The sequence below is a fragment of the Alligator mississippiensis genome, chromosome 10 (genome assembly GCF_030867095.1).
Source record: "Alligator mississippiensis isolate rAllMis1 chromosome 10, rAllMis1, whole genome shotgun sequence".
Taxonomy (NCBI): Eukaryota; Metazoa; Chordata; order Crocodylia; family Alligatoridae; genus Alligator; species Alligator mississippiensis.
In genome coordinates, this window is record NC_081833.1 from 77,734,819 (window position 1) to 77,757,685 (window position 22,867).

General features: G+C 48.7%; 2 protein-coding genes and 1 long non-coding RNA gene across 4 annotated transcripts in view; 2 read left to right on the plus strand and 1 right to left on the minus strand.

Annotated features, from left to right (window-relative positions):
* Nucleotides 1-6,769, plus strand: part of ADAT1 (adenosine deaminase tRNA specific 1) — a 29,081-nt gene extending 22,312 nt beyond the window's left edge. For both annotated transcript variants that reach the window (XM_014605695.3, XM_019483720.2), the window contains exon 9: nucleotides 6,319-6,769. In XM_014605695.3, coding sequence (XP_014461181.1) covers nucleotides 6,319-6,451 — 133 coding nt within the window. In that variant the 3' untranslated portion in view covers nucleotides 6,452-6,769. The remainder of the gene's footprint in view (nucleotides 1-6,318) is intronic.
* Nucleotides 6,770-13,996: 7,227 nt separating this feature from the next.
* On the minus strand, nucleotides 13,997-22,858 carry GABARAPL2 (GABA type A receptor associated protein like 2). The gene is made up of 4 exons (XM_006274206.4): nucleotides 22,667-22,858; nucleotides 22,533-22,588; nucleotides 17,455-17,627; nucleotides 13,997-14,587 (listed from the first exon to the last, which is right to left on the minus strand). The coding sequence occupies exons 1-4, from the start codon at nucleotides 22,698-22,700 to the stop codon at nucleotides 14,497-14,499; spliced, it is 354 nt and encodes a 117-aa protein (XP_006274268.1). The 5' UTR covers nucleotides 22,701-22,858; the 3' UTR covers nucleotides 13,997-14,496.
* On the plus strand, nucleotides 17,590-20,301 carry LOC109282274 (uncharacterized). The gene is made up of 2 exons (XR_002089216.2): nucleotides 17,590-17,678; nucleotides 19,602-20,301. It is a non-coding gene; the product is annotated as an uncharacterized LOC109282274 (long non-coding RNA).
* Nucleotides 22,859-22,867: the final 9 nt, after the last annotated feature.

The window sequence follows — 22,867 nt, forward strand, 5'->3', positions numbered from 1 at the left end:
CAGCTGCACATGGCAGTGTGCGCAGTAGGGCCGCTGACTCGGCCAGCCCACTGCTTTCTTCCTACAACCCAGCTCCCTTCCTTTTCCTCTAAGATGGATCCCAATAGTGGCTGCCATGTTTCCTCTGCTTTACCTGTGGCAGGTTAGGATGCCATGTCTCTGTTGTGTCAGGGTTGACAATAGTTCAGATTATGGATTTGTGTGGGATGGTTTGGAGAGGGCTGATCCTGCCTCAGACAGCGGTTGGTCTAGATGTGACCTCTGGAGGTACCTTCCAGCCCCACTGCCCTGGGATTCTGTGAGTTTCAGATTGCTTTCCCCTCCCTTTCCCTGCTCAATCTGTGTCCTCCCGTGTCTGGTCCAGACTATTCCTTCCTCACTCCCCTGTAGAGCTCATGTTCTTAACTGCATCCTGCCTCCTGACCAGCCCCCTGGGCCTGGAGTCCCCACGTCTTTGCTGTTCTACAACTCCTGCCCATCCTCCTCCTCACCACTTCACCTCCCAGCTCTGTGCTGGCTGCTTTAACTCTTTTCTTGGTCCCATGCAGTCTGGTCCACCCCTCCACAGAGGGTTCTGTTCCCTAAGTCCCTCCCTGGCTCCTTGCTTCTCAGCTGTCCAGTCTGCTTGTCCCTGATAGATTCCTAGATTGTCAGGGGCTGGAAGGGACCTTGCAAAATCATTGGGTCCAGCCCCCCTCCACTAGGCAGGAAAGACAACTGTGGTCAGGTGACCCCAGCGAGGTGACCGTCCAGTCTCCTCTTGAAGATTTCCAGGGTAGGCGATTGCACCACCTCTGGAGGGAGCTTATTCCACAGTCTGGACACCCTGACTGAAGAAGTTTTTCCTGGTGTTAAGCCTGAAACAGACTTCTAGGAGTTTGTGGCCATTACTCTGTTTTCTCCAAGAGTGCCCTGGTGAACAGTTGTTCACCGAGCCCTTGATGTACTCCCCTGATGTAGAGGTAAGTTGCTACCAAGTCCCCTCTGTCTTCTCTTTTTAAGCTAAAGAGGCCTGAATCTCTCAGCCTTTCCTCGTATGGCTTGCCTTGCAAGTCTGATTATATGGGTGGCTCTTCTCTGGACTCTCTAAGCTTTTTCATGTCATTGTTGAAGTGCAGCGCCCAGTATTGGCTACAGTACTCCAGCTGTGGCCTCACCAATGCTGAGTGAGGGGCCATCAGTTCCTCCTTAGCTGCATGTCCCCTAGGACCTTTGGGACACCAGGGCAGCCTGGTTCACTTGCTTCTCCAGCTGCACCCTCTGTGCTCTTCCCTCTCCACCTCTCTCCCCATGGGTTGGGTAATAGCTCCTTGAGCATTCATCTGCCCCAGGGGATCTGGTGCTGTTGGGATGTGGCTGGGTCCTCTTCTCCATCAGGTTCCTAAGTATTGAAAGACTTGCTTTATCTATTTTCAAACAAGAGAGAAAAGCAGTTTACCTGGAGTTAATCCTTTGTTCACCAGGAACCAGGTGATCAAAGGCATCACTCATCTTTCTGCTTCCCCTTCCCTCCCCTCCCCTTTGTCTTCATGAAATCCTGCTCCTTATCATCATTGGCAACCCCTCGCTGTCAAGGACGGTTGTCCATGATCGTCTCATCCGTGGGTCTGAAGATGGCTGGTGAGGCCTATCTGGAATCGACAGACTCTCTTGCCACTCAAGCCGATGTTTCTGTGCGGGCGGGGTGGCTCTGGGTTCTTGGTTCAGTCTGTGACACGCTGTTTCTGCCGTTCTGTTTTTCTGTCTCCTGTTGTTGTCATAAGGTTTCAAAAGTACTAAGGTCCTTGCAGCAGACTCTTCTTCCATTTGTGGCGGTCCTGGGCAGCAGTCTTCCACGAGATGATACCGATGTTGCGTTATTTCAAGTTGGCTTTGAGGATGTCCTTGAAGCGCTTTTTCTGCCCTCCTCTTGAGCATGCGCCTTAACTGAGCTGGGAGAATAAGACTTGGTTCAGGAGTCTGGAGTCAGACATCTGGCCTAGCAAAGTTTATGCTGGATGACCCCAGTGAGAGAAGAGTTTTCGTTTCTGAGGGGCCCAGGACAGCAGCCTGTGTGTAGCAAGCAGGCCTGTTTGTGACAGTGGCAGAGGGCAGATGCAAGGGGAGGAGTATTTGTGCCCATCCAGACTGATCTGTTCCCTGCTCTTGTGTACTTGAAGCTTTTTCCACTACCTTGTGGGTGATTAAAGTATGTATCAGCCCAGCAGGCTTCCACACGTAGCTTTGGGAGTATGTACCACACTCCTTCAGTAGTTTATGGGAGTGGTTAACAGCCTTCCTGTCTTGCGGTTTAAAAAAACTTGGTCTCTCAAATTAAATGTCTCTGGCTTTCATTTTAAGTCATTGGCTTCTGCTCTGCCTTTCTGTGCTAGAGTAAAGAACCTTTTCTAGCTGGCATTTGTTCCCCAGGAAAGTGCTAATACATCATCAAATCAAGCTTCTGACTAGTTGAACAGATCAGGCTTCCCATGTCTCCTGCTTTTACATAAAGTATTTTTCCAGCTCTCAGATAATTTTTTGGCCTTTTCTGTATCCTTCTGTGTCCTCCTTCCACTTGGTTCCACCTCTTTTTAAAATGGGGACAGCGGTATGAGAGACAAGCTTCTATTACCATATGGAGAGAAGGTCTCTCCTTCCTACTCCTGCTCATTGTGCTCCTGTCTGTATGTCCAAGCATCCCCTCTGCATGTTGTAGCACTACAAGAGGTACTCTTGTTCCATCGTGACCCCTAAGTCTGCGCACATTCAGAGCTGCTGCTTTCCAGGGTGCAGTCACTCATCTTGCAGCAGAAGCCTGCGGTTGTTGGGTGTATGCCCTTGTATCTGGTAGTGCGCAAACATATCCTATTGGAGAGTGTTTGCTTACTCTGCAGGACTGTCCTTTGTCCTCAGCTGCTGCTCCACCACTTGGTATCACCTGCCATTTACCAGCGCTGATTTCCAAGTTCCTTCCAAAGCATCAACAAAAATGTCAGATAAATCTGGGCCAAAGATGCACCATTTTTTCTGTGTGTGTTGGCAATTCTGCATTCACAGCTGCGTTTAAAGGCCCAGCCAGTTTTGTAGCCACTGATGCATGCTGGGCTGACTCTGTGCTACCAAGTTAGAATGTGTTCTTTCAGCAGTTACCTTGAGGAACTAGATTTGCACTTGTGGGTGAAGAAGAACTTGGAAGTGAAGTTTGAACTGGAATAATGACTCCTAAATGTGGGGAGGGGGGGTTCAAATGCTGCTGAGGAGAGTGGGTACTCAATGAGTGCCTGCCTGTGGGTGACGGCCATGCTTCCTTGCACGTTTGTGTGGAGGAGCAGAATAGCTCGGCTCGCTTCCAGCCTGCGGTTGGCTGAAACACGTCGCTTTCTGAGCATAAGGTTGATGTCACTGTCCCAGGAATCGGAGCCCTATGCAGAACTGCAGGCTGTGCCCAGGGACACCCTGCCTCCACTGTGGAATGCAGCCATCATCTAGCACCGCCGCTGGGCCAAGACAGTTGGGGCATTAGTGCCTAATGGTCACCTGTAGCCTAAGGGAATTTGCATGGGCATAGCAGGCAGCACGTTAGTGCCCATGCTGAAATTAGACTTTGCAGGCTAAGACTCACCTTGAGCAAAAGTGTTATCAAGCCTTCATTGTGAATACTGAGGACTCCACAGCTTAGCCCAAAACTTAGGGATGTGGTGAATTGTGGAGCTGCATTCACTTGTAATTTGGGGTATTTCTGATGGACACAGTGTCTGAGCTGTTCTGGAAATCACCTTCCTTCCTCAAAGATGGACTGAAGGCTCGTCCCAAAGTCAGATGCAGATGGGACTGAATTAAGTCAAGCTTATTTAACCTGCAGTTGAAGGGGAAAAAATTCCCTCTCTCAGCAGTTTCCTTAATGCTGCTGACAGCAGCTGGGGTGGACGTGCTGCTTGATTGGAACAGGGGTTGGTAAAAGTTTCTGGCTTAGCCCATGGCAGATCCCCAAGGAAACAGATTCTTCACCCCTAGAAAAGAGCTGCTTCCCCTCTCACAGCTGAGTTGTTGGAGAACCACGTTTAATGCTTTGCTTTAAAGCTCTGCTGCCCCGGCCTGTGCCCGAATGGGGGAGTGTCGCTGCTGCTTTGGGATTCTAAATGCTTCTAACATGAGAGATTTGTAGAAGCAATACTGAACCTGCTGAATGCATTTAGGTTCCAGGAGAGTGGGGAGGGTCTGTGAGCTGACGGACGTTTGACAACTGCACCTCAAACACCAAAAGTGCAAATACAGGGGCAGAAGACCAGGATAATTAGCCTGTGTTTTATGTTCTCTTGCTCCCTAGAGGCTATGCTCCAGGAGAAGGGGGTGCTGATGCACTGTACCAAGCAGCAGGTACACGTGGGAGCAACAGGAGAGGACACAAAAGCAAAGATGTCTGTGTATAATTGCACTCATTTAGCTCAGCTGGGGCTGGACAGGGGTCTCACCCTGATTGCAACCTTTCTTTGAGCTATGCTGTATGCTGCAGTCTGCCCATGGACATCTTTTGCCTTTCCCTCCTCCCACCCACCCCCAATGGTGGTGGTCCAACCCCCAGGTTGGACAAGTGGGCAGAAAACAACAGAATGCAGTTCAACAAGGAGAAATGCAAAGTGCTGCACCTAGGGAGGAAAACTGTCCAGCACACCTACAGCCTAGGGAATGACCTGCTGGGTGGCACGGAAGTGGAAAGGGATCTTGGAGTCCTAGTGGACTCCAAGATGAACATGAGTCGGCGGTGTGACGAAACCATCGGAAAAGCCAACGGCACTTTATCGTGCATCAGCAGATGCATGACGAACAGATCCAAGGAGGTGATACTTCCCCTCTATTGGGCGCCTGTCAGACCTCAGTTGGAGTACTGCGTGCAATTCTGGGCACCGCACTTCAAGAGGGATGCGGATAACCTGGAGAGGGTCCAGAGAAGGGCCACTCGTATGGTTAAGGGCTTGCAGGCCAAGCCCTATGAGGAGAGACTAGAGAACCTGGACCTCTTCAGCCTCCGCAAGAGAAGGTTGAGAGGCGACCTTGTGGCTGCCTATAAGTTCATCACGGGGGCACAGAAGGGAATTGGTGAGGTTTTATTCACCAAGGCGCCCCCGGGGGTTACAAGAAATAATGGCTGCAAGCTAGCAGAGAGCAGATTTAGACTGGACATGAGGAAGAACTTCTTCACAGTTAGAGTGGCCAAGGTCTGGAATGGGCTCCCGAGGGAGGTGGTGCTCTCCCCTACCCTGGGGGTCTTCAAGAGGAGGTTAGATAGGCATCTAGCTGGGGTCATCTAGACCCAGCACTCTTTCCTGCTTATGCAGGGGGTCGGACTCGATGATCTATTGAGGTCCCTTCCGACCCTAACATCTATGAATCTATGAATGGGCCAGCTGGCCACTTCTGCCTGATCAGGAATCCTCCTGTGATGCTGTGGTGAGAACTAGTACCAGTAACTGGAGTAGCATTGCAGCCTACCTCTATTTAGAGCCTCCTCGGTGGCTTAGTAATCGCAGTCATGTGATGTGTATTGTGTTGAATGTAACATGACAAAAGCTAAAGGGACCAGAGGTGAAATGCAAGAGCGCTGAGCTGTATGTACCTGAACACTGCAGCTACAGCCCAGGTGACTCTTGTCACATGCTGTCCATGCAAGAGCCCACAGGGCCGGCACCAGGAGCGTGGTAAACAAAGTCACGATGGATTACTGGGTCCAGGGCTCTGACTCTGAGGGACTGTTTCATGCTTGAGTACTTGTCCTCCGAGTCTGAACACACATCTGCTCTGCGCTGTGCTGTGCTCAGCAGAGCAAGCTTCAGCTGAGCGGAGGCTTTGTTTGGGAGGTGGAGGTGGTGGGAAAGAGGGGAGAGCGGCAAGCCAAAGGGGCAGTCCCCTTGTGCATTGTCCTGCCATATCCCTTCTCTTCTCTGGGCCCTAATCCTCGGCCCAGAGGTTCCTCCTTCCTCCAGCAAAACGAGCCCTGCTCGTACCCCAGTCCTGCCACTGTCTCTGCCTCGCTGGCCTCCTGCAGGATGTGGCAGAGGCAGGGGAGGAAGGCCAGGCCCAGGAGCACAATCCCTGGCTCCTCTCTAGAATGTCCCAACCTGAGACCTTCCATCATGGGATGGGGCCTTATGTCTCGAAACCCAGTTCCTTCCGGGCACAAAGCTCCCTGCCCATCGTCCCAGAAACCTAGGTTGGGGTGGGGAGCAGCCTATAGCAGGTGAGGTCTCCCTTGGGCTTGGTCAAGGTGAGACTGTGTCACCCCCTATTGCAACATCCTGTAAGTTGAAAACCTGACACCTGCTCCTCCTGTTGCTTTGTCAGGATGAAGAAATTGGAGACCTACCAAGACTACAAGGAAGCGGCTGCGAATTACCAGGAGGCCTGGCAAGTGCTGCGTAGCCAGGCCCTGGGGGCTTGGATCCAGAATGCAAAGGATTACCTGCAGTTCACATGAGAAGAGGGGGGTGGGGAAACCCAGCACTGGAGCCCTGAGACACAGACTGGGAGGCCCATTCAGTCCATGAGCTCAGTCTTGGCTTTTAGGAGAATGCCTCAGCCAATCTCTGTGCTCTTCAGGAATGTGAAGGGGAAGGTGATGGGTGGCCTGGAAAAATGGAAGCTTGTTTGCTTGGGTGAGGCTGTTTTTACATGATGTTCTTCACTGCAATATAAATGAGGCCTGCATAGATTTGAATGTGCCAATTCCGAGCTCAACATGCCCAATTAACCCTGGCCTATCTGCTCTGAAATTAAAGGAGATGCGAGTCAGCCAGCAGGATGTGCCAGATTTTTCTTTTGGGCAGGGTGTGACGCAGCTTCTGCTGCAGTCTGCGTAGCACTGACCCGGCTGGCAGCCTGGCAGCTGGGCTGCTCAGACCTGAATTGCTGGTGGTGTTTTCTGTCCACTCTTCCAAGATTGGAGCCGGTGCCCTTACAGACAGGGCTATGATCAGTCCTGTGTTGCCGGGACAATATTGATGCATATTGACATTCCATAACTGTCCTGGCTGCCACTGTACTGCTCCAATCCAGTCCCTGCCCATGGCTGTGGTGAGGAGCAATTGGACTCTCCTTGAGAGCAGCTGAGACCTGAGGAGGGTTAGAAAACTGGCCTAAAATTTGGTGCTCATGGCAGCCACTGTCTGGTATTGGGCCCGTGGATACCCTGGCCTTGCTGCCTCCCGTGGTGTCCACCATGCTCCTCCCTAGTTCCTTCTCAGTCCTGTGCACGTGGCTGCAGCTCCAATTGCTCTGTCCTTTGCCCCAGGCTATACGGAAAAGGGGCTGGCAGCACGTGCCTGTGGCTGGCCTGTTTCCTCCTTAGGCTTGCTCCATTCCTTGTCTCCCTTTCGCTGGAAAGATGTGATGGGGGCTGCAAACAGGTATCCAGATTCTCGTGAAACTGGAACAAAGCCTTGGCTTCAGTAGAGCGGCCGAGAGCAGAACATCTACTTCCAAATAGGATCCATCCCTGAATGATAGGACTTAGCCACCCAGGTGCTGAGAAATAGCATGGTGAGTGCTTGGAAAATAGGGCTTTTGACTACTGTTGCTTTGTCGGTCAAGGCTCTCTAAGCTCTTGGGGAGCCCCACTTGCTGCCATCTTCCCCCCAGCTGCAGTATTAATATGTAAACATGGATTTGTCCCTAAACCCCTGAGGGAGGGACCAGAAAGGATGCCCTATTTCAGTTAGAAACAGTGTTCAATGAGATGAGCAGACATTGGAGCCACTGGGTTTGGGACCTGGTGGGGCGGGACCCCAGGCCTTTTGCTAACCATTTGTCCTCAGCACCGCACCTCGCCTCGCTCAGCATGGAGAGGCACCCTCCATAGTCACCACGTTCAGTCCCCTGTAGTGGCTGCAAGCACCTCTGGTGAGCCCTGCCCCGATGACATGATGTGACCACCTGTGATGGCAGGGGCTGGATGCCATGTCCCAAGAGGTCCCCTCCAGCCCCCAAGGCACTGAATGGTATGAGGGTGGCCTGTTTTCATGAGGATAAAGAGTGAGTAAAAAGCTGGGTGGGGAGGCACTGTCTATGCTCCTGCTATGGGCCTGCTAGCTGTATTACCTCCTCTTCTTTCTGCCTTAGTCCTGCTGTTTCTGTCTGGAAGCTTGGGGCAGGCAGCACCAGCTGCGTCCCATCTCCGAGCACAAGGAAAAGAAATGGGTCACTTGGAGTTGGGGGCCTGGCAGCTGCTTAGTGTCTGACCTTTCCTGCTGTAGAGTGTGTTGTTCTGGGACTGAACATGGGCTCTGGCCTCATCCAGACATAATGCACTTGAGGCCCATGAAGTGCAGCACAGTGTTTACAACTGTGGGATTACAGCACGAGTTCTATCATGCTCAAGGTTTATAGCTGTTGGGGTGCTATTGGACTACTGAGAGTAGCCCCTTGGCAGATGTTTTTCCCTTCCCTTCTTCTGACTCTGTTAAGTGGTACACACTTCAGTTACAAGGGAGACTTCTAGTTGCTCCCTTGTAAGCAAGAAACACCAGAACAATAAAGTTACAGAGCAGTCTCTGGCTGAAACATGCTGTGCACAGGAGGAGTTAATGCATTTAATAAGTATGCAGATAATGGCTGTAGCAATAGGCAATGAATGGGGACCAGCAATGTCAGGCAGTTAAGTGAATTGGGTACAGACCATGGAAGTTGCCTCAGCACAGCATGTTGTATTCCCTTCCTGTAGACCAGGGGTTCTCAGCCAGAGTGCCTTGAGCTCCAGAGTGTTAATATTCTGCTTTGTCGTGGTCATCCTGAGTCCTTTGCAAGAGAAGTGCTCCAGCATTTTTCTGCCATCACTAAAGGAACGAAAACTAAGAGCTGGTATTTTTTGAGGGGTGCCTCCAGTCTATCAAGGTTGTCTTCACTCGACCAGCGGGTGCCTCAAGTCTGAAAAGGTTGAGAACTACTGCTCTAGACGTTGTACCATACCTGTACCTGGCACTGTTTCAAAACAGTGGCTTAAGTTCGTGCTTTGAAGACTTTGCCTAACTATAGGAGGAGTCAAAAACACAGGGAAGAGGAATGGGAATGAGGGCAAAGGCAATCCCGTGTGGCCATTTGGTAAGTTAGTTATTGAGGGACCTACTGCTGCAGTAGGCCGAGTGAGCTCTGTGTCGGTGTGAATGGTTTGTTCAGCACAGTAGGAAGGAGCTGCAGCAGAGCTTTTTGCTTGCCCCAGAGGCTGAAGTGAGGTCTCGTGTAAGAAGAGATTGAGCTGGTGGAGGAAAAGAGAACCCGAGTCTTACCTGTCTGCAGTCAACTCTTCTAATCCAACATCCACATCCTAGACGCTAGTGAAAGCTTGCACTGGCCACACTACCACCATGCTGTATCTGAAACCTACTGACCACCACAGCTATCTTCACTGCACCAGCTTTCACTCTGAGCACACGGCTAGATCCAGTCTACCTTACAACTGCTTGCTTCCACCTTGTGGATTTAGAACCAAGATTCCTACAATGACAATAAAACCCTAAAACAGTAACCACTCTAATCAACAAAGCCAGACTCTGGCCTCGCTTTGACCTTACAATACTAGCCATGGGACAAGAACAAGAGTTTCCCTCTGGTTGCCACCTACGTCCAACAGCTTGAACACCTCAGACGCATTATGAATGACATCTGACCCCTTCTGAAAAAGGATGAACACCTCAAGGCAGCCTTTAGAGGCAAACCTGTCCTGCCCCACAGGCAGCCACCCAACCTCAAACAGTCTCTCTCAAACAACAGACTAACCAACTTCCATCCTCACCAAGCCTTGCAGTGGACCAATATCCTAGTTGTGTCCCCACTTTAGTGCAGATCACTGCACTGAATAACAAGGAGTACAGCATCCAAGAGTCATTTGCTTGCTGCTCTGCCAATGCCATGTGTATCATCACTTGCTTACAGTGCCCTGCTGCTGTCTACCTCAGATCTCTGCATGTAAGAATGAATGAACACTGCTCTGACATCAACGGTAACGAGAAACAAAGGCCTGTGGGCTCTCTGGGTGGCTGTTGTCAGGCAGCAAGATTTTCAAAACCAGTTAGAATGAGAAATTGCAAAACCAGCAATCACCCACAGACTGGACTGTGTTAAATATGGTTTAAACAGGGACTATGGGTTCTTATCCCATACCTGGATTAGCTTTTGTGACCCCTTTGATTTTATGGACTCTTTGCTCATTTGCCTCTCCCAGCACTTCCCGCCTCCCAGCCTTTGCCCTTCTCCTTCCTCCCTTTCCAACTTTTGTACTCAAATAATTTGCTGTACTTGATAAGCTGCTCCATGCTTCTCCTTTCCCAGATGAAGCAAGCTCCGGTTTATGAAAGCTCATGCTCTCCATATATCATAGTTATGCACTGTATAGACTATCTACCATGCCTCTGTTCTGAAAGATGGAAGAAGAGGGGGGGAGAGGGGTTGACATTCAGGACCTATAGGAACCAACAGCTGGAAGTCATGCCAGATGCCAGTATAGCTTGTGTTTTGGGCACAGAACTAGGTAATTAACTCACTTAGGAAGAGAATCTGGTTACTGGAACTGGGAAAGCAGCAGAAACCCAATGTAAATCTAACAGTTAAATACATAAAATGGAAGCAAACTTGCCAGTAAATTTCCAAACCCACTGCAGCTGCCTCCTCTCCCTGAAGGCTTGTGAGAAGCTGCAGTTTCTGAACATGCCTGGTTTCCTCTTTGTTAATCATAAACACGGTCTCCAGTGAACCTGCAAACCAGACTGGAATGTTTCCATTTCCTTTCCAGCTGTGATGCTGGAATAGGTTACGTAAGGCTGGTTTGTCCCTCAGCCCCAGCTCTGGCTGTTAGCCCAGAGGTTGGAAGATGCAGGTATTTTTAACTTTTTCCTCAACTGTGATTCTGACTGTTCAGGGGTGCGTCCATGTGCTTTAACAGTACTGACCCATAGGTACCTGCTTCTGCACTATCAGGGCCTTTGCCCAGGGCCATGAATCTCTCTGGGAATAAAGAGGATGAGGGTGGCAGTTACATTTCAGCCTAGTGTAAGTGAGGGAAAGCATAGGAAGAGGCAGGAGGTAAAGCAGCTTTTGAAAGACTGGGTAATGCCTTACACTCTGCGTGATGGCCTTTTTCTGCTTGGACGCAACACTGTTACTTTCCCACCTTGCAGTGACTAGATTCAGGAATTTCAGGAACATTGTGGAGGGAGGCAACTGAAGGCCGGCAGAGGTCAGCAGACCCAGCTGTCTGCACCAGCTCAGTGATGGCCTTGTGAAGAACCAGCTGCTGGCAGCTACTGGCCTGTTCCAGGGTAACAACAGCCCTTAGCAGAGGGGCTCCCAACCACTTTGAGAAGCTGCAGGGTGGGTGGGAAGAAAGGACAATAATGTGCAGAGTCTTTGTTGAGACAGGTGGGGGCCACTGTGGAGTGGACTGGGGTGCAAGCAGCCCTAGGTATGGGGGGGTGGCAATGAGAGGGCAGCCCCTGGGGCACAGTGGTGAGGAAGCGAAGCATGTAAGCAGTCCCTACCTGTGCAGTGTGCTTGGTCTGTGGGAACAAGTGTGCAACTTGCCCTTTGCTATGAACCAGTTTGGTGCTCTCACCCCAGCTACACAGTGAGTCACTTGAGCGCAGCACTAACACAGGCTCCCATTAGACCATGCAAACCCATGCTCCCTTTATTAGTTCCTCCATCCCCAGGTGGCTGCCTTTCAGCAATCTATGAGATTGGAGAGGCAGTTGCTTCCCTGGTCTTGAGACCAGGGACTTTGTTGTCTCCTGCTGCAGCTATCTTTGTACAGTATCAGGCCAGGAATAACATACTCTGAATTTAAGTACAAGGCTAAGGAAGTCCCTGGGACCTGGGCTGTGGCATAGATAGATAGGAAGTCCCTGCCTGCATGGTGAGGCTGTGTTAAGTAGGAGTTCACCTCATCTACTTTTTTTTTTTTCTTTTTTCAAGTCAGTTAAATTGAGGTGTGACGGCTGCTTTGCAGGAAGTGGAAGGAGTGGCTTGTTTGACAGCATTGACCTGTGTTAGGCTCTGGTTCTTAAGCCTCACCTCACACTAGCTGACCGGGACCTCCACAGTTGCAGGGAATGCTGGCAGCGCTCCTGGTTGCAGCTTCCTTTCTTTCCTGTGTGTGAGGTCAGATACCATTGCTCCCAGTAAATAAAGGGTTAACAGGAAGCTGAGGGAAGTGGGGGCCATATGGGAGCCCAGTACCCGAGGTAGCTGCTCTTCCCCACTCCCTTGGAAAGAGCAAACGGCTTCGTCCAGGAGCAGGGGGAAGCAGTTTGGCTGCCAGCCTCCACGCTATAGTCCTTTGTGATGCAGAGTTCAGTGGCCCTTAAGGAGCATTATCTTGCTCCAGTCCAGCTCTCAGTAGCTGTGTAGCTGTACAGATGCAGCTTTTCTGAAGACTTTTAAGAGGAAAAAAATTAATTAACGAGTTGAAGATAAGGATTAATTCTACACTGCTCAGATACTGGCTTCCTCTACAGACAAACAGTACAACTTTCAGCTTTGGAGACACAAAGCTGCTTTTCAATTATAAAAACATCGACAACCACTACTTTCTCTTGCCAGCTCTTGAAATCCCTGGGCAGAAATTCACCTTAGGCAGGACCTTGCTATGCTAAGTTTCTGCCCAAAGCAAACGTGCGTTAGCATTAATCCATGAAAAGGGGATTTCACAGTGGCAATGGTGACAGAATCTTAGTTGAATCAGCATGAGAACACTGCAAAACTTAAAACCAGCCACACACAGCTGTAGGGAGGCTACACAGCAGTGTTACTAAGACCAGTTCTAATATCAGCATTTCACAAGCTCCTGTCTCCTCCCAACAGAAGAAACACTGTGTAGCCTCTGACAGCACCAATAAATGAGACCCATAGAGCCAAACATAACTTTAGACATAGCGTAACTGCCTGGAAGCTTCAACTCCTCTAAGTTTAGCATAGGTAGAGAAAGTAAGAAACACCCTTGTGACCTGGAATGCTTTTAAAAAAAAAAAAATAGCAGAAAAATAAGAGTTTTGTCAGCAGCCTGAAATAGTGCTGATTGTCCCTACTGGTGTCCTGTTCAAAGATCTTCCCTTTCCCCAATGCATTCATATTAAGGCGCTTTTTGTCTTTTGCAGCAGAAAGCGGGCACCCCTACTCCCTTCCCCACAGAACAGTACTGCTTTTGTCTCGTTACTCGGAACCACACATTCTCTTCATTCTACCCCTCAAGCATAGAAATTGTGTAGTGGAGGAAGTTGGAAGAATAACTAATGCTGCTTGGTTTTTGGTTTCAGTAATGTGCCAGTCCTGGTCTTTAGCCCTCAGCATTGAGATTTACTCCCAGAGAAAACGGAGAACCTTTTACATTTGGAGCTTGTGATGTGGCTTCACTTTTTGTCCAAGCATGGTTTGGAGTGAATGCTCATGAAACAGTAGGGTGGATGGTTTTTGTACGAAAAAGAACGTTCCCTTCAAATTAGCATAGCCTGCGCTACCGTACCTCTTAATTCCATTGCTGACCGACCACTCTTACTTGGTAGTCGCATCTGAATTCAAGATGTTTGTCTCGGGAGCCCCTTTCTTCCCTTCACAATCATGTGATGGCCTCATGGCAACTACAGCATGGAAAAAAGCTTATATATGTAATGGCCTATAATGCCAGCCTGAGTTGTATTTGATTTGAAATGGCTACTTCTTCTGTCTCCTTTTTTTCCTCCTTTGACTCTCCACCTTCTACCTACCGTATCTGTCCCTCTCAACTTGCTGCATGTTCCTTCTCTGCTTCTGCATGTGCTAACTTGTCTTTTGAACCATATAAATGTAATGCTATTGTCTAGTTTCCATCTCCCAAGCTCCCTAGATGTTGTTCTCCCATCATCTGCTAGGCCCTTCTTCCTCTCCAGATTAAAACTGGTGGTTCCAAATATGTTGGTTTTGCTCCCTGAGAGCAGCTCCTTGTTTTCTGATTTCTGGGACCTAGAATGAAAGTAAAGAAAGGACACTGCCACATAACAGCCTCTTTGTGGGAGGAATTTTTATTGTAGTTATCCCCTAATTGAGAAAGAGGAACATATTAGCTCAGTTCAACATGATCAGCATCTTGCTACTGCTCAGAATACTCTAGCGAAGCCAGTGTTCCCATTACTAAGAATTTAATATTTTAATACTCGTTAAACTAACGTCTCAAACGAAACCCAGAGTAAATGCATGTTCCTCCTTTTCATGTTTTTAGTACCCCAACTACTTTTGCTTCAATATTTAAACAATGTCATTAAATGTGTCCCAGAGAGCTGAGGCTCTGAGAACTTGTAGCCATGAGGACAATGCACAAAGAAAAAATAAAATAAATCTGATAATTTACCAGTCTAAGAAAACAAGACCTATCAATATATTAGGAAATAAATCCAGTTACAAATGCATGGTGGATGGGAGGAGCATTTGTGGGGGTCAGAACTGAAAATGATCGGCTATTTACAAGATACACAGCAAAATGGTGCAGCAGCCAAGCCCCAGCGTTCAGAAGCCAAATGTGTTCTCTCCACTGTAGGCCACGTACAAGAATCCATCCTCATCCTTCTCCTTCTCGTACAGCTGTCCCATAGTTAAGCTTGAGCAAGAGGGGAAAATAAGAAAGCATTAGGACTTGCTCGAGTCTGCAGAGCTGCAGATGACAACAGTGACTATGAGAGACAGAGCCTGGGCTCAATGAATGCCAAAGCTCTACACAGCAGGCGAGGGTCCCACATCATGAATGAGAGAGCAGAAGAGTCTTCTGATCCCGGCAGTACAGAGTGCGCACACATCACTCAGGCAATTATTTGATACTCCTAAATATTCCCAAGCCCCAATGTGCTAGCATTGATGCCCTGGGAGAATGCTAAGACTCTGGAAAATACTTTACATTGCTTGTTTTGTGAATCTACATATGCATCTGGCAAACTGTTGAGAACTGAAGTACCATTATGTTGCAAGGTGAGCAATGTTTAGGGTATGGACTCATAAGACTATCACTAATGCTGGGATCAGATCCTTAACAGCCTGCTGTGGTTGTCCCAGCAGGAACATTGTTAAAACTCTACAAACGGTTCCTTTTAGTCCAGCTTTCATTGATCCTGTTGTCCATACCTTCACGTGAGACTCATTTTCAAGGTCTAGTCTCTGTCTAAAAGTAGGTTTATTTTTGTATATTTAAGCAACAACAATGCACTCGCTTTGAATGAGTGGCCATGGGAGAATACTTCCCCATTATCAAAACTTAACCATTTTGAAATCTAGAGCCAAAAGGTCGCTGGGCAATAACTTAAACATTGGCTGAGATTGTTCTTTTCTGAAGAGCTGGATCTTTGAGTGGCCATATAACAAAATCCTGGTTTCACCACATTGTAAATGGGTCATTCTTTTTGTGCAGCTGCATTACACTGGGTATGTCAACATCCCAAACAAAGGCATTTGTTTAGCGGAATCCACAGCTCCAACACCTCTAATTGAGCTGTAGATCAGTGAGCTGGTGATGATAGCCACTGTGTAACACCCCTAGCTCAGGCTTGCTGGTCCTCCCAGTGTAGTTTGAAGAAAATGCCCCCCTGAAAGTGAAAGAATGAAGAATAAGGGTGTGAGAACTGGTTGGGGGTCAGGGGCAGAGCAGTGCATACAGGCCCAGCATGGACGAATTGCTTGGGATCCTGAAGTAGTGGCATGGGAAAGCAGACTCAGAGAGCATGGACAGATGGCAGGAGCCAATACTGGGCAGAGAGATGAAACCAAGCAGCAAAATAACAAAGACACCTGCAGGCTCCTTACACCAGAAAGCAGCATTGTAAGTAGAATGTTATTTTTTAAAACACTCTTTTGCAAATCGCCCAAGAAACCGTTAAAGCACTCCGACACCAGTAATGCCTTGCCTCCCCATCCCTTCACTGGGTAGTATGACTTAATACAGCAACATTTTCCTCCTCCAAAAGAACCATAAGAGCTGCATTAACCATCTATGCAGGGTCAACGCGATCCCTGAGAACTCTGATTTTAGTACTTGCAGCATTTTTGTCCATGTACTAACAATATCAAACTGGACTTTTTCAGTGCTATTTTTATTTTGGTATTTTTAGTGCATTTAATCGATTAAGTCCTCTCCTTGGTTATTTATTTGATTCTCCTGTGGGATTCTATAAGGGTCACAGCAGATCTTTATTTGTAGTTATGGACTACAAGTCCCTCCAAATGGAATTTTCCCTGAAACTGAACCTGAAAATGTGGGGTCAATGTATAATCAGAACAATACAGGAACAGAGCTTCTGCTACGCCTTGGGTGCATCTACATGAGATGTTTACAGCAGAGCTTCCTAACGAGCTCCACAGTAAATGTCTCTGTGTCTACATGTGCGGCCCTATTAGGCCGCAGTAAACCAAAACTCTGCAACGTGTTAGTATAGCAACGCATGTGTAGACATTGACTGGCTGCCTGCCGATTAGCCCCGCACTGGACAACCTTGTGCCCCAGCCGGCCCTTCCACAGCACACTGAGCTGGGTCAGAGTAGCCCTGGGGTGGCAGGCTGACCCCCAGGGCCCTCTGCCAGCCGGGACGGCTCCAGCCCAGCTTAACATGCTATGGTCCCAGGTGCATGTTCAAACATGGCACCCGGGAGCAATAAACTCTGGCACAGTATGCACCAGAGTTTATTGCTTGGAATTAATTGCACATGAAGATGTGCCCCTCGTGTAGTATCTGCTTCTCTAAAACATCATTCCATGTGTCCAAGATAGCTAGTAAAAGTTATTTCTATATTAACTGTATAGTGAGTAAACCAGGGGCCTTTCATCCTATATTTCACAAGACAGTATAAATGATATTTTTCCATAATTTGGGGATTTAAAATAGGTGGCCACGTAAATTCATTTGCAGCATAATGAGTTAAGGATTATTTTAAGTGTTTTAAAGAGCAACTTTAACATGGTCAGTTTGACTTTACAAAATTATTATTGTTGACAGTTGTTAGTGTCCTAGGGTCTGCCTTGAATAATGAACCACAATACCTATCCTAAGCAAATTACCATCAGAGAGGATTTCAGTGCCACTCAGCCCAAGCTATCACACTGACTCCCAAATTGTTTCTGAAGTGCAGTTGTCTTGTCAAGAGATCAAGTCTAACTAAAAAGTTCCCTATTTGTCTCCAACTCTTATGTTACCAGAATATCCTTTCTCCACTATTGTTCCCCAGGATCTATTACAATTCAGTTAATTTACAACCATTTGTCCTTCCAGCTTTTTATTAGAAACAGAATCGGACGTGTATTTTGCCAAAACCCACAGCAGCAAGATTAAGGTACCAAACCCCTCTCCTTAAGGGGTTGGTGAGCTGCTTTTCACAACACCATCCTGAGCTGTAACAGGAGCCAACAGCAGAGCAGAACACTGTCCCTCAGGCTCACATGGGTTTGCGGGAATGCACACACTTTCCAGTGGAACAGCCTCTCACCTGGACTGTGGGACAGTCTTGTCTACAAAGAGGAATATTGCTTTCTCAGATGGCAGCTGAATCCTCTTCCTGATGATCCACATGAACTGGGCCACAGTGATGTCAGAAGGAACCAGATACTTCCTCTTGTCAATGTCAACAATCTGAGAGCCTGAGACCTTCTCCACAATGACCTATTAAGCACAGACACAGAAGAGAGGCTTTCATACACACAGAAGGATCAGGTGAGTCATTTGCTGGCACAGGTTTACAATGCCAGGAGAAGGTTATCCAACAGAGAAGGTGCCCAGATTTGTTTCAGAAAAGAGGGAGGGTCTAGTGATTAAAGAATGGAAAACAAGGAAAACAAGAATAGTAGAAGGCAACCAAGGGCTTACTAGATGGCAAAACACTATAGTGGTGCCATTAACCTCGGGTCCAGACTGACTTACTACAAACAGCCAATTGTTCCAAGAGTACTGACATCCATGTGCTTATGCATATTGCCATAAACTTCCCTGTGCTTTTCTAAGGCTGCCAGGCCCTGTTCTGAAACTTAACTTTCCTACCCCTAAAGCTAGCAGTAGCCACTGTCGGTATAGTGCAGCCAGAGGAGCCCATAGCGAGCAGACACAAGGACTGTGTTTCTTGTTAATCAGAGACTTACCTTTACTGTCATTCTGCATCCTGGTAAGGTCTGAGCTCTGCTGGACAACCTGAACTCAGCATTAATAGATACTGGGCAGCAAACAGTCTCTTAACTGGCAGCTACCTACTAACATGGTCAAAGGCAAAGATACTCCACTGTTTGCAGAACCTGCGGCAGGGGGGGTGTCAGGAAAAAAGCCTTTTCTTCCTAAGCCTTAGGGTTGCAAAGAGCCCTCTCATGCTGGCCTGTTAGCATTTTGCTCCACCCACAGGGACCTGATAAGGAGCAGGGAGTTTTATTCTGGTGAGTTTTCCTGACTGAGGCAGGCCACAACAGCACTCATCTCAGAGCAATAACCCACTGGGACTAGTGAGTAAAGAGCTCCAGATAAGTGTGCACAGTCTCTTACTACAGTTGGCTGCAGTGAAAGGTTATGAGAGGAGAGTGAAGTCAGCTTAATATATAAATAAATGGGACCCACGTTGGACTGTCACCTATCAACCCCAGATGGAAAACTCATCAAGGCAGGACTCCCCTTCCCCCTACACTATGAAAGCTTGGGGAAAGTAGCTTCAGAAGGAAGCCAGCCAGAAAGTCATTCTTATGCTAACGTTTAAAGCATCATTAAGCTTTAGGGCTAACAACCATAAGATAAGAGGAGCTGGCAGGAATTCACAACTGCAAGTAGCTTTCCAAGCTGTGGCCAGACCCAGGCAGACAGTGCTATATTGATGACATTCATCTGGAAAGTATCTCCACAATGAAGAAGACTGGCAGTGTATTAAATGGGGTTAGAATCTGACAATGCTAAGCAAGTTACCTAAATGAATCACAGAGGCAGACGTGTTATCTGTCTGCTGCTCCACCATAGGTTATTGTTCTTGATACATGAATCACTGGCTGAACTTCTCTGGTTTATATCATGGAGAGGTGAGCCCAGCTGACCAAAATGGTCCCTGCAGGCTGTGAATTGTATTGAATTGGGAATAATAGCTTGGGAGAAGTCACGGCAGTCCTGGGAGAAGGGCCACAGAAACCAAAGGAAGGAGGCTGCTGCGATGAAGGGATATCTGATGTTAGCTGCAACTGCAGGTCAAGACCTGATCAACACTGGTTCCCTGATGCCAGACACCAACAGCAACTAACATGCTAGGCCTTGTAGGAGAATGCAACGTGTGGTGGTGGGGGCTGTAGCAAGTACCAGTGTCTCCCCTTCCCCGCACTCTCTCAGAGGTTTCCATGATGCCTGTCACTGTAGTTTCAGAGTGCCAGAAAGGAAATTAGACTGCAGTTAGTTCCCTAATGGGGTTCAGAGAGGATTGTGCTCGTCTCTGCCCCAGGTCACACAGCTGTCTTTGCAGGGGTAAAGAAAGGAGGCACAAGGGTTGGCTGGTACATGCTTAGCAAAGAGCAGCAGCAGCAGCAGCCTACAGAGGGGAACTGGGTTTCAAAACCTAATAACTGATATTTATTTTGAAAAATACCATTTCCTCAGGGTTATTTAACCTTTGTCCTCCAGACTGCCCTGGCTGTAGGTCTTGAGGTCTCCAAGACCCAACGCCTGTCCCAAGTGGGGATTACAAGGTTCAGAAACACCCCTAGTATTGGGCAACTTGGCTCCTAACCAAAAACTCAAGTGAACAGAAGCGATTCTACAGGAATCTTGGCTGCTTGGATGCAGAAGGGAGCCTAAAGAGATGACTGCAGGTACTTAGATAACTATTTCTGAACAATGAAAGCTCAAATATCTTGTAAATGACAGAGTGGAGTAATCAGAGAAAGTTGATTAAAATTGTCCATTTAGATCACCAAGCTGGAAACCTTGATTTAAAAAAACCAAACAAAAAAGAGTTTGACTCTTGTTTTGCAACTCTAAACTCCAGTTTGGGGGGTCCCCAAAGATTCACCCCCTAAAGGTCATCTCAAAGAAGCAGTGCTGGCTGGTGTGCCACATCTGGCTCTCAGGCCCTACATGGGAATGATTCTTGAGGCTGGAAAGCCTCACAGTACGTTAACTGCAACTGAGTATGCCCTTTATCAAACTCTATTTGGATGGGAATTGGAATGCCAATAAGTGTATAAAAAATAAAATTATTTTTGAGTTAAAAATTTTAAATGTACTGGCTATCCAAAAATAGCATGCATCAAGCAACGCTTTCTTTTAAAACAAATGTATTGTACAAATAAATGAATAAACTTTCTGGAGCTCATGAACTGAACTGAGTGTTTCTGGTCACCATGGCTTTAGAATTTTAGAACTAGTAGATCTTATCTTTTCATATGTCACTTATTTATAGATTGGAAGAAGAAAACAAACTTTACTTCTTTTTCAAGTACTATTTTTTTATAAATTGAACGTGCCAGTCATTGCACTTAACTAGTTGAATAAGCTGAAATGAAGAAAATAGCTTCCCCGAATCTACAGGAAAAACTACTGCTGTCAGGACTGTTAGTACTTCATAATATCTGGTTGCAGGTGGTTACTCCAGTGGTTTGATTTATTAAAAATGTTGGCAGTAAATACACACTCCCACATATCAACTCTTAAGTGTGAGGGTGTGGGTGTGGTGGGGGGAGGGGGGGGGGGGAGAGAAGAATGAGTTTGTTATAAAACTAGGCCTTAAAATAGGTTGTCAGACTTTTAGCAGATCTATTTAAAAATCAGTTCAAATAAATTTCTCATTTAAAATTTAAAAATTAAGTTACAATAAAATCTATTTATTGTTTTTATTCCTAGTGATACAAAGTGGTACTTGGAAAGGCTCTTCTTGAAAAAAGGCTGATTTCTTTAGTTACAACAGGTCTCTCTGGAGTAGGAGTAGGCCCACTGTACAAACACCATCTCACTTGGAGACATCTGGGACACCTGCTGCTCGGGCTTGTTCTAGCCACATCTTCAGAGCAGAACCTCACAGCTGTCCTGCAGTGTCTTATTCCTTACAAAACAAAGTTCAGGACAGTGTCACAGAGACCTTCCAGCCTTATAAGTCATAGGGGAAGCCATTCTTACTTGGATTTACAACCAAAGACAAACCTACGTGGTCTGGCAATCCTGCACCTCAGTCCCCAGAGAGGTACGACACTATCCCTTGTGACAAGGAAGCAGGGATTCAGCTTAATGCACAACTTCAAGCTACGGATATATCTGCAAGGCACAATGTCACGCTGTGCAGATACCAAGCTAGCTGTGGATGAGTAAGGTCAGGTACCAGCATATAGCCACATTTTGCAGGACACACCACATGAGCTTATTAGCCACGTTGAGAACAGCCACGCAGATGTACCTTCCACTGCTGGGACAGATTCCTGAACTGCAGACATGAATGCAGGAGAATGGAAGCGAGAGAGGAGGATACCTGCTCACTGAAAGTCGGCTGGGATCAGGCTAGGATGACTCACTGAAGATAGTTATGATTTATTTGGTTAAATTGGTACTGTCAAGTTATGGCAGCTGCACCCATCAGGAAAATAATCCCTGTTAAAAGCACTGTGGAGCGAACCCCACCGTGGCTACCATCAAGGGGTTTAAAAAACCTGTGTGGAATTGAGACCCACGTGTCCTCAGTTCCCATCCAGCGCTCTCTTCCCTGCACCCGTCTCACAGCACCGAGCCAAGGGCTCGTTTTACAAGCACAGAGAAGGCCTAAAAGACAAACCTGAGGCCTACGAGAAACAAGCAGCATGTCACTGCTGCTCCCTGAGAGGGACTCTGCGTGTGAGATTCGGGACCGCATCTAGACATCTGAACTCCCACTGATGCTACCCAACACAACTGCACCCGTCAGTGCACCTCGGTCGCGATTCCCTCCATCCACTCACACAAGCGTCCACTCCACAGGAGGTGGCAGGGTATTGTTAGCCTCATCTCAGATGTTTTCTTTTCACACAGGTTCCTTACTAGAAGCTGGTAACCGGCTAGGATTGAACCTTGATTAGACAGCCAGGGAAAGTGACACCTATCGAAACGTGTTGATCATCAGCAAAAGCTGGTCCGCGGGCTAGGGACCGCACCCCAGGAGGCAATGAAAGGGGGGCGCCGAGTTCGAGGGGGTAGGAGGCAGGGGAGATGGAGACAGGCACGTCTTGCCAGAGCAGCCGGAGGAGATGCTGCTGCCAGGCCGGGGGGAGGCGAGGAATGGGGCTCAGCTCCCAACAGGGGGGAGCCACGGGGGGGCGGGTCCCCGACTGCTCCAGAGCTGCCGGGTCATACCCGAGGAAGGCCGCGGAGGGGCCCGTGGTGGGCGGCAGTCAGACGGGCAAGCGGATGCGCTCCCTCACGGCGCGGGGGCTGCGCTGCCCGGCGCGAGGCGGGGGCACAGGATGCAGCCGGAGGGGCCGGGCCGGGCCGGGCCGGGCCGGGCGGGCGGGATGCGGAGGGCGGAGCCCCGCGACGCGGTGTCCGAGCGGGGCGGGGCGGGGGAAGGCCGGGCCGAGGGCCGCGCTCACTTACCGGGACGCGGTCTGGGTACTTGGCCCGGATCTTCGCCGACTCGACGCATCGGTGCTCTGCGAACAACGCGCGGATTAGTGCGGGGCCGGGCGGCCGGGGGGGCCTCCCGGGGGGCGCGGGGTGTCCGGCCTTACCCAGCGCGTGGTCCTCCTTGAACATCCACTTCATGGCGGCGCGGGGCCAGGCTCTGCCGGGGTCGGAGCCGGGGTCGCGGCGGCCCGGGGGCGCTGCCGGGGCTGCTCCGGGGGCGGCCGGGCCTGTCGCTGTCACAACAACAACAGCTCGGCGGGCGGGACTTCCGGCCCCCCCGTTGCCCAGCAACCAGAATAGGTTGC